General features: G+C 59.0%; 2 protein-coding genes across 2 annotated transcripts in view; one reads left to right on the forward strand and one right to left on the reverse strand.

The window, feature by feature from the left end:
- The window catches only part of LOC117647361, a 46,255-nt gene extending 31,640 nt beyond the window's left edge, over positions 1-14,615 (forward strand). The window contains exons 7-9 of the mRNA XM_034389084.1: positions 1,900-2,060; positions 2,168-2,297; positions 14,454-14,615. Of these exons, the coding sequence (XP_034244975.1) occupies positions 1,900-2,060; positions 2,168-2,297; positions 14,454-14,569 (407 nt within the window). The 3' untranslated portion in view covers positions 14,570-14,615. The remainder of the gene's footprint in view (positions 1-1,899; positions 2,061-2,167; positions 2,298-14,453) is intronic.
- LOC117647154 (testicular acid phosphatase homolog) lies at positions 2,712-6,266 on the reverse strand. The gene is made up of 7 exons (XM_034388723.1): positions 6,102-6,266; positions 5,847-5,951; positions 5,464-5,745; positions 5,029-5,238; positions 4,492-4,615; positions 3,819-4,030; positions 2,712-3,721 (listed from the first exon to the last, which is right to left on the reverse strand). Exons 1-7 carry the CDS (start codon positions 6,237-6,239, stop codon positions 3,476-3,478), a joined length of 1,317 nt encoding a protein of 438 aa, XP_034244614.1. The 5' UTR covers positions 6,240-6,266; the 3' UTR covers positions 2,712-3,475.
- Positions 14,616-16,114: the final 1,499 nt, after the last annotated feature.

The following is a 16,114-nucleotide window of genomic DNA, read 5'->3' on the forward strand; positions in this document are numbered from 1 at the left end:
CCCGCAGACTTGATTCCGAGAGTCCTCTTCGTCGCTCCGTCTCTATCGCACCTGTACGGGACGCCCCCGCGAGTGCGAGAGAGACAGAGCGACGAAAGGGACTCTCGGAACGGGTCCGCTAGCCCTGCACACGCGCGCGCCTTTAGTTCGACCGGAGATTAACGGCGTCTTCATTTGTGGAAGTCGGCCCGACGATTCCTGCTTGAACGTGGCCGAGTTTATCACCCGGCGCTGCCTGCTGCTGCTTTCGGCTCCCCCCCCCTCTCCCCCCTCCCCCGGCCTCCAAATTGCTGTTCGAATTTGGCGCCCCATATTTGACGCTTCACTCATCCGAGCGGCTTGGCGCGCAGCAGGCGGCTTGGCGCGTCAGAGAGAGAGAGAGAGAGAGAGAGAGAGAGAGAGAGAGAGAGAGAGAGAGAGAGAGAGAGAGATGGTCGGTAGATTTGGGGAAAGCCGAAAGCTTTCTGATTAAATTCCAGACGCCTGATGGCGAGTGGCTGGCGCCGCTGCTGGTGCGGCTGGTGCTCGTGGCCCAGGCCGTGGCCCAGCCCAAGCCCGCCCTATGGTCCAGGCCGCCCTGGCCGTGCACGAGGTATAAAGGCCTAGGCCCGGCGTGCGGACCTGTACACCGCTATCCGCACCTCACCCCCTTCCCCCTTTTTTCCAATTAAAAGAGTTTTACGACGCGGCCTCTCGTTCTATAATTCACAACCGTCCCGCGCAGAGAGAGCGCGCTGTGTGTCTCGACGCATAGGCAGGGCTCGGCTTTCTCTCTCTCTCTCTCCCTCCCCCTTTCTCTTTCTCGCTCGGCTCCCCTGGAATAAGAACAGCTCTGCAGGGTTTTTCTGTGCCGCCGCATTTCGGTTGCATTGCGTCGGGACAATATTCACACTTTATGCAGTCTCTGCAGAGGCGTGCGTTCACGGGTGCACACGCCGCCATACACTCACGTTCCACGAGCACAAGGTGCCCACAAACACACACAACCCATGCACACATGAATGCGAGCCAAGTGCTGCAAGCGTCATATCACCCGTATTTATATGGTCAGGTTGGGGGCCTTTTGACTTTCCCTCGTTTAAAGATAAAACCTTTTGCGTACAAGTTGTCCGTGGGGCATACTTTTCATCAGATCTGTAAAGATTTTTTTGTTGAGTTTTGTCTGAGAACACGGATGGAGTGGGGGGGTACCGACTTTGTTTTGTGCTGTAAGGCCCTGCTTAGTTCGTCGATGACTTCCGGGCCAGCTGCTGCACTGTCGACCGATCCAGGAGATCGGTTTGTCGCTCTGTCTCTCTCGCACCCTTGCGAAGAGCCCCACGAGTGCGACAGAGACAGAGCGACGAAAGGACTCTTCTGAATCAGCCGGCTGCTTAGCGGAGTCTGTTTCCGTTCGGTTGACACAAGCGGCCCGGATAAACAACGACAGCCATGCATGCCAAGTCAGCCCTCTCTCTCTCTCTCTCTCTCTCTCTCTCCGTCTGCGCAGTTTCTTTCCTTGTTCTTCTGCCCAACTAACGGTCTTCTGCTCGGCCAACCAGTAAAGTTAAAAGATAATGAGGCGTCTGGGCGAAAACTTTTCATCAGCAGTGAGGTTGTTTGTCAGGAGTGAATAGCCCAGCCCGGGCTGCTGTTGGGAAGCTGCTCCAGTCAGATCTCGAGGGGCCTGCACTGCAAGTGTCTCTGTCCCTCTCGCACTCGTGAGAGAGAGAGAGACTTGCAGCACTGTTTTAAATTATCAGCCTATTGCCTCGTTACCCACTGCGTTTTGCGCGGCTCCCTGCTTATCGAGTGGACACTGTTTGTTGTTGTTGTTGTTATCGGTTTCCATACGGTCCGTGCCCGCCGAGCCACAGAGGCCGCCCACCCACCACTAACGACGGTTGCTTTGCGTTGCAGAGGCGCGGTGCGTGATCGAGGGTCCCGCAGAGAAGTTCGTCCGGTCCGGGTCGCAGCTGCGGCTCTCGTGCCACATCGAGCAGGGCACCACGGAGCCCGAGTACATGTTCTGGTTCAAGGACGGCGTCATGGTCAACTACGACCACCAGAACATCTACCAGGTAGGAGGCGTTATGCACAGCGCGCCGGGAGACCGGTGGATGCGGCTGAAATCCCGGAGCTCGTGTTTGGTCGTGGGTTCCACTATTCGCATTTTTAAACCTTGCAGGTGACGGTGGACCTGCCGAACAACACGACGGTGCTGGTGGTGGAGCGCGCGACGCGCGCCCAGTCCGGGAACTACACGTGCGAGGCGGCGCAGGCCAAGTCCGCCAGCAACTACGTGCACGTCATCAGCGGTGAGTGAAACGAGGAATGAAGCAGCAGAAGTCAAGGAAAAATACGTTTTTTGTCTTTTTTTTTGTTAGAAAAATTTTTGGTTTTAATGTAGGAAATCACTTACCCCTAATACATTTATATGCAAAATAAACTGCCATTTTATTTTTTTTTACAAAAATTTCTGGGCTTAGAGATAAGAAGTCACTTTTATCCTTCCATAAATAACTTAACCACGACGCGCTTCCCTCTCAGAGCGTCGGCACAGCAGTCTTTTTCAAAAAAAAAAAGTGCCCCAGTATTTCGCGGTGATGGGACGGGACGGCCGAAAGACGCTCAATGGGCCAGAAGGCCGGCGGAGGCGGTCGAAAACGGGTTTTGAGCACCAGAGTCGCTATGTCGGACTCGAACTGAACGTGCGACCCCACCAATGGATCGCTCTCCGCACGAGGAATCCATAGGTGGGGTCACACGCTCGATTCGAGCCCTACGTAGCGACGCTGGAGCTCCAAGCGCGTCCAGAGTTTTGGCCGCGTCCACCGCTCCGCTGGCCCACTGCGCGACGGAACACGACACCACACCAGGAGGGCGCGGGGCCACTGCAGGTGTGGGCCTAGGGAGGCGCTGCCGTGCTCTGCCGGGCGCTGCGGGGGCGGAGAGGGAGGAGACCTTTCCTGCCCTCGCGGAACAACTTCCGAGTCCCGCGGGGGGCGGCTTTGATAAATTCAACATCGCCGGGGCCCGAGGACTGTCGCCGAAAATCACAAGACAAACACCCGGCCCGCCCCCCCGCCGCCGAGCGCGCCAGAGAAGCGCCAACATCGGCGACTAGCGGCGCTATCATCCGCGCCCACTATCGCGCCGAACCCTCCCACACTGTCAAATAGACCGAGACACCGCTTTTGAATTGGCATTCAGGTTGACAGGTTTTAGACGGGCATTCATAGTATGTTGGTCATCACTAGGTAAAACTGGGATTTGTTTTGGTGTAGGTGTTTTGTTTTTTGGAGTATTGTTGGGCAGCAGTGTGAGTGTGTTGTCTGTCTGACTTTCTGACTGTCTGTCTGTCTGTCTGTCTGTCTGTCCGTGCGTGTTCGCGAGTGTGTAAGCGGCGGCAGTTACACGCGTCCCTGCGTGTTTGGGGTGGCGAGTATCGGTACGCTGGACGCGTGTAGCTGGCGCCGTTTGCGCGCGCTGTCGGTCAATCCGTCTCTTCGGTCGGGGTGGACGGGGTGGTCGGGTCGGCCAGGATGTGGTGGCCGAGGATGTGGGCCCGGTGGACCTCGCGCAGCGTGGTGCCGTGGTCGGCGGGGACGTCGCAGGTCTCGTCGTCGCGGCTCATCTTGTTGGAGAGGATCTCCTCGACGTCGTCCAGCAGACAGAACTCGTTGCAGCCCTTGGGGACCATGGTGATGACCTTGCCGCCGTACTCCCGCCGGTAGAAGAACTGGTGGGCAGGGGAATGAACAGCGGTTGTAGTTTTGAGGTCCACCGGTCTGCTGGCCCACTGTGTTACGCCGCTGAGGTCGTTGGTTGCTTCCTACCCGGAGTCCCAGCCGGCCCTGCCGGTCCCGGTGCAGTTCGATCATGACGCAGGCGCTGAAGTCCGGGATGCCGAAGCCCGCGTCGTCCTGGGGCTCCAGCTCGAAGATCTGGATGACGGCGGACACCGTGGCGTCGTGGCCGGAGTACGCCTGGAACTTGGGCTGCGTCTCGTAGTTGCGGGTGGCGTTCATCAGCCACTTCGTCAGGTCGCCTGCGCACATTAGTCGAGGGGTCTAGGAGGTGGCCACTGGCACTGAAGGTTGTAGGTTCAAAACTTCCTCCTTTATTTGACTTTTGCAGGCGTTGCGCAGTGGGCCAGAAGACCAGCACAGGGGGCCAAATCTCTAGACACCTTTAGATCTCCTGAGTATCGCTAAACAGGACTCGAGTTAAACGTGTGACCCCACCAATTGATTCCTAGTTCGGAGAGCAATCCATTGGAGGGCTCGAGTCCCATTTAGCGACTCTGGAGCTCGAAAACGCGTCCGGGATTTTGACGGGCCTTCTGGCACACTGCGAGGCGGCCGTTCTTGGCAGTGTAGTCCGCCGAACTCGTCGGCGCCAAGCGAAGGCCTTCCCGGCCGCGAATTCCAGCCGCACCGTAAAACCGAGCCGACGTCGGCTGGCTGGCAGCCGCTGGCAGCGTGTCAAGGAATTAGCGTAACTGCTCACCGTAAGAGTGGCGCATGAGCTTGGGCGTGTAGCTGAGGGTGCGGAGGTACAGGGTGCTGGCCGCGCGCAGGGGCTCCGGGTACAGCTTCTTGATCCAGGACGGGGTGGTGAGGCCCAGCAGCTCCTGGCGCCGGATCGCGTGGCAAGGTTAAGGGTGAGTGAGGCCAGCCAGGCCACTTGGCCTTGACTCGGCCCCGCGCGGCCAAGGGCGGAGAGTCGTCGCTCTGTCTCTCTCGCACTCGTGGGGCGTCCCGTGTGGGTGCGAGAGAGACAGAGCGATGACTCTCGGAATCGGCCTGCTGCAGAGCGCGTCGGCCAATTTGGTTATGGGGATGGCGCGGCTCCGCGGAGCAACAATTCCTTTATTCCTTTTCGGGAGTGTCACTTTAACGAACACGACACCGTAATGCCGTAATGGAGAGGCAGGCCACGGCGTCACGGTGCAGCGCAGCCAACCTCCCCGTTCACGGGTTCAAGTACCCAAGTCTTCTCCCCTTTTTATTTCCATTTTTTTTTTCAATTTTTTTCTCCATTGACCTGGCATTGCGTGGCGGAAAAGATGTTGTAGGCGAAGGCGGCGGAGGCCGGGTCGCTGAAGTTGTAGTTGGTGCCCGAGTTGGTCTCCAGGTAGCGCAGGTTCGCCTCGCCGCCCAGCACGCGCAGTACGCGCGTCCTGTACTCGCCGCTCGTGACGACGCGGTTGTACTCCAGGTCGCGCGACGCGCACGGTGCCGTGCCCGCGATGGCCTGTCAATAAAGATTAAAAACCGTTTAAAAATAAAACTTCTCAAAAAGGATGAACTTTGGTGGGATTTGAACCCGCGGCGTGGCGGCTGCCTTATCACTCGGCAAGCAAGGAAACGCGTCACCTCCTTATCGCGTCCGTCTTATCTGACAAGTTTTCTTTTCCCCCTCAATCCTCCTCGACTGACAATAAAAGAATTTCGCACACTTTTTTTGTTTTGTTCTCACCCTGTCCTGGGCGAAGGGGATGATGTCGTAGACGATGGGCGTCCACACCTGGCCGACCTGGGTGTTGTTGGAGTGCCAGCGCTGGCGCGACCCGGCCGCGGGCGGCCACATGCCGGCCAGGCAGGACGCGGCGCTCTCCTGCGTCCGCGCCACGCCCGACGTCTTGGTGGTCAGCACCCCCGAGGCGTACTCAGCGTCCAGCAGGTTGGCCACCGAGGCCGTGGCGCCGACGTACCGGCTGCGGAGCAGCTGCCCCAGCACGTACTCGTGCTGCCTGCCCAGCTGCAACCAACGCGTTGGAGGCCTTCAAGCTGGAGAAAGAGGGAGAGGGGAAGAGAGGGGGAGAGAAAGGGGGGAGGGAGGAGAGAGAGAGTGTACTGTACCGAGGTCAGATGGCCGAGCCCATAGGGCTGGTACAGCTTGGGGTCGGCGTTGGGGTCGGTGGGGTACGTCGGCGTCACGATGGTCCGGGCGCCGTGCCGGTACACCTAGAAACCATTGCGCTTGATTTGAACGCCCGGGCGCGCCAACAAGGTGGGCTCACCCAGAGACAACGCTATTTCAATCGCCGTCCCTCTCGCACTCGTGTGCCGTTCCGCAGGCGTGCGAAAGGGACGGACGGCAGCGGGTAAACTCACCACTTGGACCTGGATGCACTGGGTGTCCGCCGCCGCGCTCGGCGCCGCTCTCTTGGCCCTCTTGCAGGCGGCGGCGGTCACGACGTTGGGGGCGGCCAGGGCGGCCAGGGCCAGCAGGAGCAGCGAGGCGGCGTACATGGCGGCGGAGGAGAGGGCACGGACTGCGGGTGGAGCGCCCCAGACGCCGCCTGGTTATACGGAATGCAAGGAAGTACCTCACCACGCCCACAAAGTCATTGGCACACACACAGAGAGAGAGAGAGAGAGAGAGAGAGAGAGAGAGAGAGAGAGAGAGAGAAACACGCGCGCGCACCCGTGCCTCCTCACTTGTGTCCACACACAAGAGACTCTCTCTCCCTCTTTATCTGCGCGAATCCCTCTACGCCCTGAAGAAAGCCAGGAAGGGCACTAAGAGGCACGACGGTTGCCACGCCAGGCCACACGCAGTGGCGTGGCGGCGGCACGCAGAGACGCGGCACAACTTTGTAATCTGAAGCAAAACGCGGCAGAACGGTGCCCCGCCTCGTGAAAAGGGCAAACTAAAGGATTAGGCCCGTCGGGGCGCGCGACCTTTGCGAAGGCGGAACGGATAGGGTCGAGGGCGGCAACGTCGCCGAGCCGCCGAAAGTGAAAATCGGAGACAACGGCCCGAAAATAATCACCGGCTGCCATAGTTCTCAAAGGAGCGCGCCAAAGAGATAGCTTTTTCCGACACTAATATTTATTTTATCAAACAAAAATCAGAATTAAAAAATATACTCAGGAACGCAGAACTCTAACCACTGCGCTACTAGGTTGCTACGCACAGGGCTCACCCCATCGCCGAAGTTATTATTTGTCCAGCCAAGCAAGATAGATGGCTATTGAAGTTTGGCGCTAGGTATGTGGCGTGCACAGCAACCTGGTAGCGCCGTGGTTAGAGTGCTGCGTTCCTGACTGGCAGGTCTCGGGTTCGAGGCTAGTGCCATGAGCATATTTTTCGGCAGAGGCAACCGACTTCTTGACGAGGTTTATTCGGAGAGGATTGAGTACCATTGCTGGCAGTGCGGGCACCATGGTCCTCCGGTGGCTCAGTGCTTAAGAGCACGTTGTGGGAAACGGCAGGTCCCGGGTTCGGGACCGGTAGTATACACAATTTTTTCGGCGACCAATTGCTTGGGGAGGTACATCCAGAGAAGATTGGGTACCAGCGCAGGCAAGGCGGGTGCCATGGTGTCCCGGTGGCTCAGTGGTTAAGAGCTTGATGTGGGAAGCGGCAGGTCTCGGGTTCGGGACCGGTAGTATACACAATTTTTTCGGCGACCAATTGCTTGGGGAGGTACATCCAGAGAAGATTGGGTACCAGCGCAGGCAAGGCGGGTGCCATGGTGTCCCGGTGGCTCAGTGGTTAAGAGCATGTCGCGGCAAGCGGGAGGTCCCGGGTTCGGGACCGGTAGTATACACAATTTTTTCGGCGACCAATTGCTTGGGGAGGTACATCCAGAGAAGATTGGGTACCAGCGCAGGCAGGGCGGGTGCCATGGTGTCCCGGTGGCTCAGTGGTTAAGAGCATGTCGCGGCAAGCGGGAGGTCCCGGGTTCGGGACCGGTAGTATACACAATTTTTTCGGCGACCAATTGCTTGGGGAGGTACATCCAGAGAAGATTGGGTACCAGCGCAGGCAGGGCGGGTGCCATGGTGTCCCGGTGGCTCAGTGGTTAAGAGCATGATGTGGGAAGCGGCAGGTCCCGGGTTCGAGACCGCTCCAATTACCATTTTTTCGGGACCAGATTTCTCGAACGGCAGCTCAAGAGGAGTTGCGACATCGCCGCTGACAAGCTGGTTCGGTGGCTGAGCGGTCAGGGTAGAGGAGTTGACTAGACTCGGCACTCGGGGTCGCGGGTTCAAATACCCAATGTGACCCCTCTGAGGTAAGGCCTCTGAATCTGGACTCTCACTGTACCACAGAAACCGCGCGCACTTCGGGTGGGCCAGCCCAATACGAACCCACTAATCTGTCGAATTGCGCGGCAGGGAGCGTCGGATGAAGGCCCGGTTCCCATAAGAACACCGAAGCTGATCGGCGGGTCTCCTTGAGACTTTCGTATTGCCACTTTTTGCCGCCGATTTTTTCGTTTTTTTTGTTGAATATTTTTATTTAATTTTTTTATTAGGTAGGCGTACTATAGGTAGGCGAAAAAAGGCAATATTTTATTGAATATTTTTATTGAATATTTTTATTAGGAAGGCGAAATATAGGTAGGCGAAATAGACAGGTAGGCGAACATTTAGGTAGGAGAAATAAACAACTCCCGCCCAGCCTCGATTTTTTTAAAAACCTAATCTTTTTTTTTTTTTTTTTTTGTTGTCTTAATTTACTTGATGGTGTGTGGTAGGCGCATATCAGGTTCCTCTCTTTGCTGAGCTTTTGCTGCACCGATAAGTGCTCTCCCCGCGTCTAGCCCACCTTGCACCACGTCCACACGTCAGGGGAATGGAAGCTGCGAGGCGGCGTGGTCTGGTGCAAGGCCTTGGCCCACAGAGCGTGCGGGGAAAGTGCGTCCTTGTCGTGTTTCTAATCTCGCGCAGCGCTCTCTCTCTCTCTATCTCTCTCTCTCTCTCTCTCTCTCTCTCTCTCTCTCTCTCTCTCTCTCTCTCTCTCTCGGTCCAGCCGGCCGGTGTGGTACCTGCACTGGGTGCGCGCCCCGCGTCCAAACGACGCAGCTGCCCCTAATGGTCAACCGATTCCCGACAGCTCGCTTCCGAAACGGCGGCCCCTCGCTCTGTCTCTCTCGCACTCGCGGGGCGTTCCGTGGGGGTGCGAGAGAGACAGCGCAAACTGCAGGGCAGCCCGGTCTAGTTTGGCCTCCGAGCAGGACATCGGCGGCACACAGTTTAGGCTCCTGGAGGCACGTCGCGGCCAAGGCGCTGTTTGATTCAAACTGCGAACAGTTTGCCCCCTCTCTCTCTTGCACGGTGCAGCTCAGCACACTGCCAAGACGACAACGAACGTCAGCCTCGGCATTTTCACGGGACTTTGTCAGGGGAAAAGGCGGAGAAAATGGCCGCGGGTGGAAGGATTGAACTTTGAACCCTGGGCGCGCTGCCTTTCCGCAAAAGATGCTCTGTCTCTCTCGCACACTCACGAGGTTCCAAAGGAGTGCGACAGAGACAGAGCGACGAGACGACTCTCTTAAAACCGCTCGGCGGCCCTTCAAAGTGCGCCACGCGCCGCTGCCTCGATTCCGAGCGGAGCTTTTTTTTTCTTTCTGCATGGAGACAAGCTTGTCTGCTTGCTGTCTGTCTCGCTCTCGCCTCCCGCCAGCGCCCGCCAGCGCCGCCCGAGTGCGAGAGAGACAGAGTGTTTCACGCCGCGGAGGCGTGGTCGGGCAGGCGCGCAAACTGGGTCTGATATTTGCGGACCGACTTACCGCCGCTTTCCGCCTGGCCCGACGACGGGCTGTGATTGGCTCAAGTCGGGAAGCGTGTGTGAGGGAGAGAGGGAGAGAGAGAGAGAGAGAGAGAGAGAGAGAGAGAGAGAGAGAGAGAGAGAGAGAGAGAGAGAGAGAGAGAGAGAGAGAGAGAGAGAGAGAAAGTGTGTCCAGGGAAGTCAGCCGCACGGGTTCCTCCTCTAACTTCCTCTGGCCGCCTCGCCGCCCTGGGCCTGGCCCGACCGGGCCGCCCTGACCGCAGGCTGCCCCTCTGGGTCCCCGCTGGCGCTGCCGGCGCTGCTGGTGCGTTTTCCTCACGGGTAGCAAGCGGATCGGGCCATGGCTAATTTGCTGGTTGGATTCCCAATCATGAGCGCGTGCTTAATCAAAAGGACGACGGTCCTCTCTTTGTTGGCCTTTTTGCTGTTGTTGCCGTCCTTTTTGCCTCGGCCTAACTCGCGCTCTGCAACGTCATTGTGGTGGAAGAAGGTCCGAACCGCGGCGTGGCGGGGCGTGGCGGGGGGGGGGGGGGGGGCGTTTCGAACGGCCCTCTCATTAGACTCCAAATGACAGGCCCAGTCCAGCCCAGCCTCCGCCACCGCGCCCCTCCCGGACCGCGACCCGCCCCACCACCCTGACCACGCGGCGCCCCGGCCCCGCACTGCCCCGCACTGCCCCGCACTGCCCCGCACTGCCCCGCACTGCCCCGCACCCCGTGACACTCTCGGCCCACTAACTGGCTTACCCCCACGCCGACGCCCCGAACACCCGCCCCGCCCCGCCCCGGTCCGACGAGCGGACCTTGCCAGCCAACGAATGAGCAAACTTGCTGGGATGGACTTTGATCTGTTGAAGGCATTAGCTCCACCACGCCCCGCTGCGCCCCGCCCCGCCCCGCCCCACCCCGTCCAGGAAAGAGAGACCGGCGAGCGCGGAAATATGAATGAATGAGCGCCTTTCAGAGAGGCGCCTGTGTCTGGCTGCCTGGCCGCCCGGCCGCCCGCCTCTGGTGAACACCGCCTGCACGACGTGCACACTCTAGCTAACTTGCACACTGTGCACGCTCGCACGCGCGTCGCATGCACTAGCCGCTCTTCACAGCAATCAACGTGTCCTTGGCGCCGCTCGCGTTGTTTGGGTCGAGACCGAATCCAAACCGCGGATGGCTGCCGGGCATGCGGTGCGGAGCGCCAAGCGCGAACGCCGTCGTGGTGGCGGTGGCGCGGTGGCGGCGTCGCCCGAAACCTGAGTACATGAACACACGCCAGAGGCTGATTCGGCGTGGCGGGGCGGGGCGGGGCGGGGCCGCCTTTCACCCCGGACTATTAGGCACGGGGGGCGGCCCGCTTTGTCCCGCGTACAATGACACAATGCGCGCGGGGTGGGGCGGGGTGCGGCACGGAGGGGGGGAGGGTGCGTGAGCTATGTCGAAAAGGGGGACCTGGGACGCGCGCGCGCCGCGCCGACCACGGAATGACCATCAAAAAAGCATTTGGCGATGAGGAAGACGGAGCGCCGGCGTGGTGGCCGTGGTGGCCGTGGTACATCGGCCGCCAGCGTCGGACTGACAGTGGCCCACTCGTACACGTCACGCCGCGGCGGGGAGGGGCATGGCGTGCTCCGCGGTGCACTGCGAACCGCCGCTCCCGCACGTCACTGTCGTCGCTGCGTCTCTCTCGCACTCGCGGCGCGGTAAATCGCACTGAAATTCAGTAACAATGAGCGTGTACTTGAGCGGGTCAGAATCCCCCCCCCCCTCCGCATCCCTCCTGGCCGGTGGAGGCAGGCTGGTCGGGCTGGCCTGGCTAGCCCCCCGGGGAGTACAAGGGCAGTATTGGCTGTTATTGGCCCAAGTCGGGCTCAATTAAAATAGGTCGGCGCTGGCCGGCCGGCCCTTTGGCCCGCCATCCGTTCTGCCGGCCCGTCTCACTATTCTCAATTAGGACGCCGAAAGGTGGCCGGGGGCGGGGCGGGGCGGCGGGGCGGGGCGGGCCAGGTCGGGCGAGCGGAACTTCGGACGCGTTTTGAGCCCCGGGCCCTGAAAAGCACCACTTGAATCGAGCACCACACGTGTGTGTATTTCCTCGCTCTGAGGGGAATCTGACCCGACGCGGCCCTCGTGTTCTGTTCCAGCTCCATTTAGACGGGCCCGGGTTCGACTCCTGCCGGCTGCCGGCGCGGCCAACGACTTTTTGAGCCCCGCCTCGCCCTGTGGGCCTTGTCTCGCCCTGTCTTGTTGCCGGTTTCAATATCGGCGGCGTCCTAAATTCGGAAGCTTTGCCCTTCGCCTTTGCTCCGCCTCGCCGCGAACGATCGTGTCCCCGCGGGCAAACTTTATTTCGCCTGCTCCAGGCGCAATCAATCTTGAATTTATTCCAAAGTTGGCGCAAGTTGGCGCAACAACAAAACACTGCCAGCGGCCAGGGAGTCCCAGGCGGTACCCCGAAAAGGCTGGTGACGCAGATACCATTCATATCAGGCGCAAAAAAGGGCGAGGAGGGGGGGGGGGGGGGGGGGGGGGGGTTGGCGCAGTAAGCGGAACACGAACTTGGAGCCCGGCCTAAAGAGACACCCAAGTTTGCTTTAAGTGTGTCTCTTTCCCACCGGGCCGCACCGGGCCAGGGTGGGCCGGGGACAGGGGTGCGGTAGACCAACACAGGGGGCGAGGGGCGGGGCGCGTGCGAAGATGCAGGACCGCGCAGCAGACTGATTCCGAGAGCCGTCTCTCTCGCACCTGTACGGGACGCCCCGTGAGTGCGAGAGAGACAGAGCGACGACTCTCGGAATCGGTCCGCAGGGTAGAGTTTCGAACCTCTACTTGGCGTCCCTTCGTCCAGAGCCGAGTGAAGGGACCCTGGATTGGGGTTGCCAGCAGAGCCCTGTCGCGCTGTCTCTCTCGCACTCGACGGCTTCCCCGTGCACGGTCGAGAGAGAGAGAGAAAGAGAGAGAAAGAGAGAGAGAGAGAGAGAGAGAGAGAGAGAGAGAGAGAGAGAGAGAGAGAGAGAGAGAGAGAGAGAGAGAGAGAGAGCAGAGCAGAGCCCCCCTCGCTCCATCGGCAAGTTGGCGGCCAACTCGAACACCTCCTCCCGAGACCCGCAACGCCGCGCAACGCGCCCGGGGCCCGAGGCAGTGTAGGGTAGCGGCAGTAGCGGCGTGGGGGAACAAATGCTATCGCACCTCCAGACCTCCAGGCCGGATCCGGGCCAGATCCGGGCCCCACGCGACGCGGCGACGCGACACCTAATAGAATCGGAAGGAACCTCGGAAGCGGGAATGGCTGTTTTCAATCCGAGTCTCTCTGCAGCGCCCCGCAGTCCGCAGGCGTCGTTTGACAACACGTCGCCATTTCATATGCCAATATTTGCCGTCACCTCCATCCCGATTTTTTTTTTCGTCACATATTGGCTGCTCCGGCGTCGGCGGCGTTGAGGGAGATGCACTTAGCCGCGTGCAAACACGGGGCGAGTCCCTGCGCGGCACACTGCCCGGCACACTGATTCCGGGCTCGTCGCTCTGTCTCTCTCGCACCTGCACGGGGCGCCCCATGAGTGCGAGAGAGACAGAGCGACGACTCTCGGCATCGGTCCGCAGGCTGGAGGCAACACTGGAAGGGGGTCTGTGGTCCGGGCCGGGCTGGGGTGGGCTAGGCTGGGCTCCAACAGCGCTCCAGTGCCACTTGACAGCACGCCGTGGCCGGAGTCGGCGTCACCGGAGCCGCGGCGTCGCCCTCGGGGGTCGTGGCGTGGCGTGCCGTGCCGTCGAACACCATGGATCACCTCATGTTCCCATGAATCACTCTCAGGGGGCGGGGTAGCCCCCCCCCCTTCCCAAATCCCTCCCTCTGCCGGTAGCATGACATGCAGGCCTTGCTCCTCCAATAATGATCCGGTTCGCAGCCTTGTCCAGTGCAGGGGACGGCCTACAGGCCGCTTCCGAACACAGAGTGTCGTCTCTCTCGCACTCATGGGGCGTGCCGTAGAGGTGCGAGGGGGACGAAGCGATGTTCCGAATCGGCCGGGCCGTCTGCACGGGCGGGGCAGCATGTGCACAGGGACACAGAGGCACACTGCAAGGCAACACACTGCACAGTGGGCCAGAAGACCGGCGCCGGCGGTTAAAATTCCAGACGCGTTTTGAGCTCCAGAGTCGCTAAACGGAACTCGAAGTGAACGTGTGACGCCACCAATCGATTCCTCGTTCGGAGAGCAATCCATTGGTGGGGTCACACGTTCGGTTCGAGTCCCATTTAGCGACTCTGGAGCTCAAAACGCGTCCAGGCTTTTTACCGCTCTATCGGTTGGCCCGCTGTACACTCGAGAAACGCACTTTAAGTGTGGCACTGTACAAGTGCACGTCTGATGGCTTAAAGCGGCCGAGCCGTGTGGTCCTTCATAGTGATATCCCCGCTGCTCATGTCGCGTGACGGGATGATATGTAATATTACCCCCGGCTTGATGCGGACTCATGTTATCGCAACTCAAATACACACACGGAGAGGCGTGTGTACAGTTTACCCTACGGAGCACACACACTGTCTGTCGCTAGGCTCTCGCAAAGCAACGCGTCGGCTCAGGCAATCCTTTCAGACAACCCATTTCAATATATGCGCAGCTTAGACTTAAATCTTGCGTTTTCGGTCGTTCTGGGCAGTGACTAAAGATGGTCCAAACTGAAGTAAGTTGTGCCGGAGCACTCCCTGATGACTTCTGACACTTGTCACCGCTCAAACTGGCCTCGCGCGCGGACGAGGTTCCGCTAGTCGCCGCGACATTGCGCTGCGCGCGCCGAGCCGCCGCCCGCTCGCGGTGGCGACCTAGGTTAGCGTAGTAACTAGTTTGTTACCAACCATGTCGTCGTTTCACTAGTGGGTCTAGGAGTTCCCACTCTATTAAAACTTCGGAAACATGTGTTGACATTTACGCCGTGCTGCTTGTGTTACAGGTGAAAACCCCGCGGCGATGCAGACCGGAGGAGTTCGCCTCGCCGCCCAGCCGCTGTGGTTGACCGTGCTGGTGCTGGTGGCGGGGGCTCGCCTGGCCGGCTTGGCCCTGGGCTGAACGCTCAGCGTCGTCTCCCAAACGGCCGCCGCCAGCCCCGCGTCCCACGGGGGCCACGTCCCTGCGCGCCCCGCCAGGCCCCGCGCCGCCCCGCGCCGCCGGCCAGCCAAGAGGTCCACGGCGGGCCCCTCAGGCCCACGACCGAAACTGGAAACTCGGGAGGGTCTTGGAGGAGGCCCGGAGTGAGCGCGCCATAGTCACCGCCCTCCAGGACTGACTCCTCGAACGCCCTCCTGCCGCGCGGCCTCCTCGTCCCCGAAGACGTCCCCGACGACGTCCCCGACGACGTCCCCGACGACGTCCCGAACCGCGTCGCCGTCTTCGGCCGCGGCTCGTCGGTCGGCCGACGAAGTGACGAGGCCCCGCCCTTTCCCTATCGAGTGTATCGTCGTGTCGGCGGAGTAGCATGACTGTGATGAAAACAAGACCTTGTTGCGTAGGTTTGCTTGGCTTTGTACATTGGAAAAAAAAAAACAAATGAATCTCACCGGCCAGCGTTCGTTCACTGTTTATCATTTTCCCGCGCTTTTCCGTTCCCGGCAAGGCCTACTTTGTAAGATTGATACTACGCTCAAAAATTATTTTTCTAAGGTCCTCTGGTCATGGACGCCTCTTGTTTCTAGAATAAGTATGTCCGACTGTCTCCTGACTGGGAGTGCAAACCAGTGCTAAAGGGAAGGCAAGGACAAGATTCTGGGGACAGTTTGCTCACAAGTGAGACAGTCTTTCCGATGTCGAAACGGAACCAGTGAGGATTTCGACAGCCAGCCCTTCTTGCTTTCTTTCTTTTTTGTTGAACATAAACGTTTTTTCCATTCACAAATACTAATGACTCTGAGCCTGTGCCCTTGTGGAGCTGAGATGTATTCCCCGAGGCATGGTCCAGCGTTTACAAAAAATATCATTATGCGTTTGTGTTTGGTACGAATATTTTATTATTATTGATCACTTAGACTGCAGGCAGATATAACTTGAAATATTCATATATGTTTCTCTTTGCTAATGTTCGTGCTACTAATAATCGATTAATTATAAATCTTTCAGTCCGTTAGTTCCAAGCTTAAGATCGAGAGTGTTTAAGATGTAAATAAGTATCAGTCGAGACGCACTTGGTGTTTTAATAGTGCTAATCTTTAGGTTAAGAGTTAAGAAAAAGTTGACAAAAAGTATTTGAGGTGTTTAGACAGCCGACCTACTTCATATCACATTTCCTAGCGTACTCGGCTGCATAATTCATAGCGTCCGCCACTTTCGCTCCCGACTGGACGTGAATGTCCTCAAACCATTTGCTGTCCGCGACGGAAGAGATGACCTGTCGCCACTTAACAGTGGGCCAGGAGACCGGTGGAGGCGGCCTAAATTCCAGACGCATTTTGAGCTCCAGCGTCGCTGAATGGGACTCGAACCGAACGTGTGACCCCACCATTGGATTGCTCTCCGAACGAGGAATCCATTGGTGGGGTCACACGCTCGATTCGAGTCCTGTTTAGCGACTCTGGAACTCAAAACGCGTCTAGAATTTTGGCCGCCCCCACCGGTCTTCTG

Source organism: Thrips palmi, unplaced genomic scaffold (assembly GCF_012932325.1).
Source record: "Thrips palmi isolate BJ-2018 unplaced genomic scaffold, TpBJ-2018v1 HiC_scaffold_2, whole genome shotgun sequence".
Lineage (NCBI taxonomy): Eukaryota > Metazoa > Arthropoda > Insecta > Thysanoptera > Thripidae > Thrips > Thrips palmi.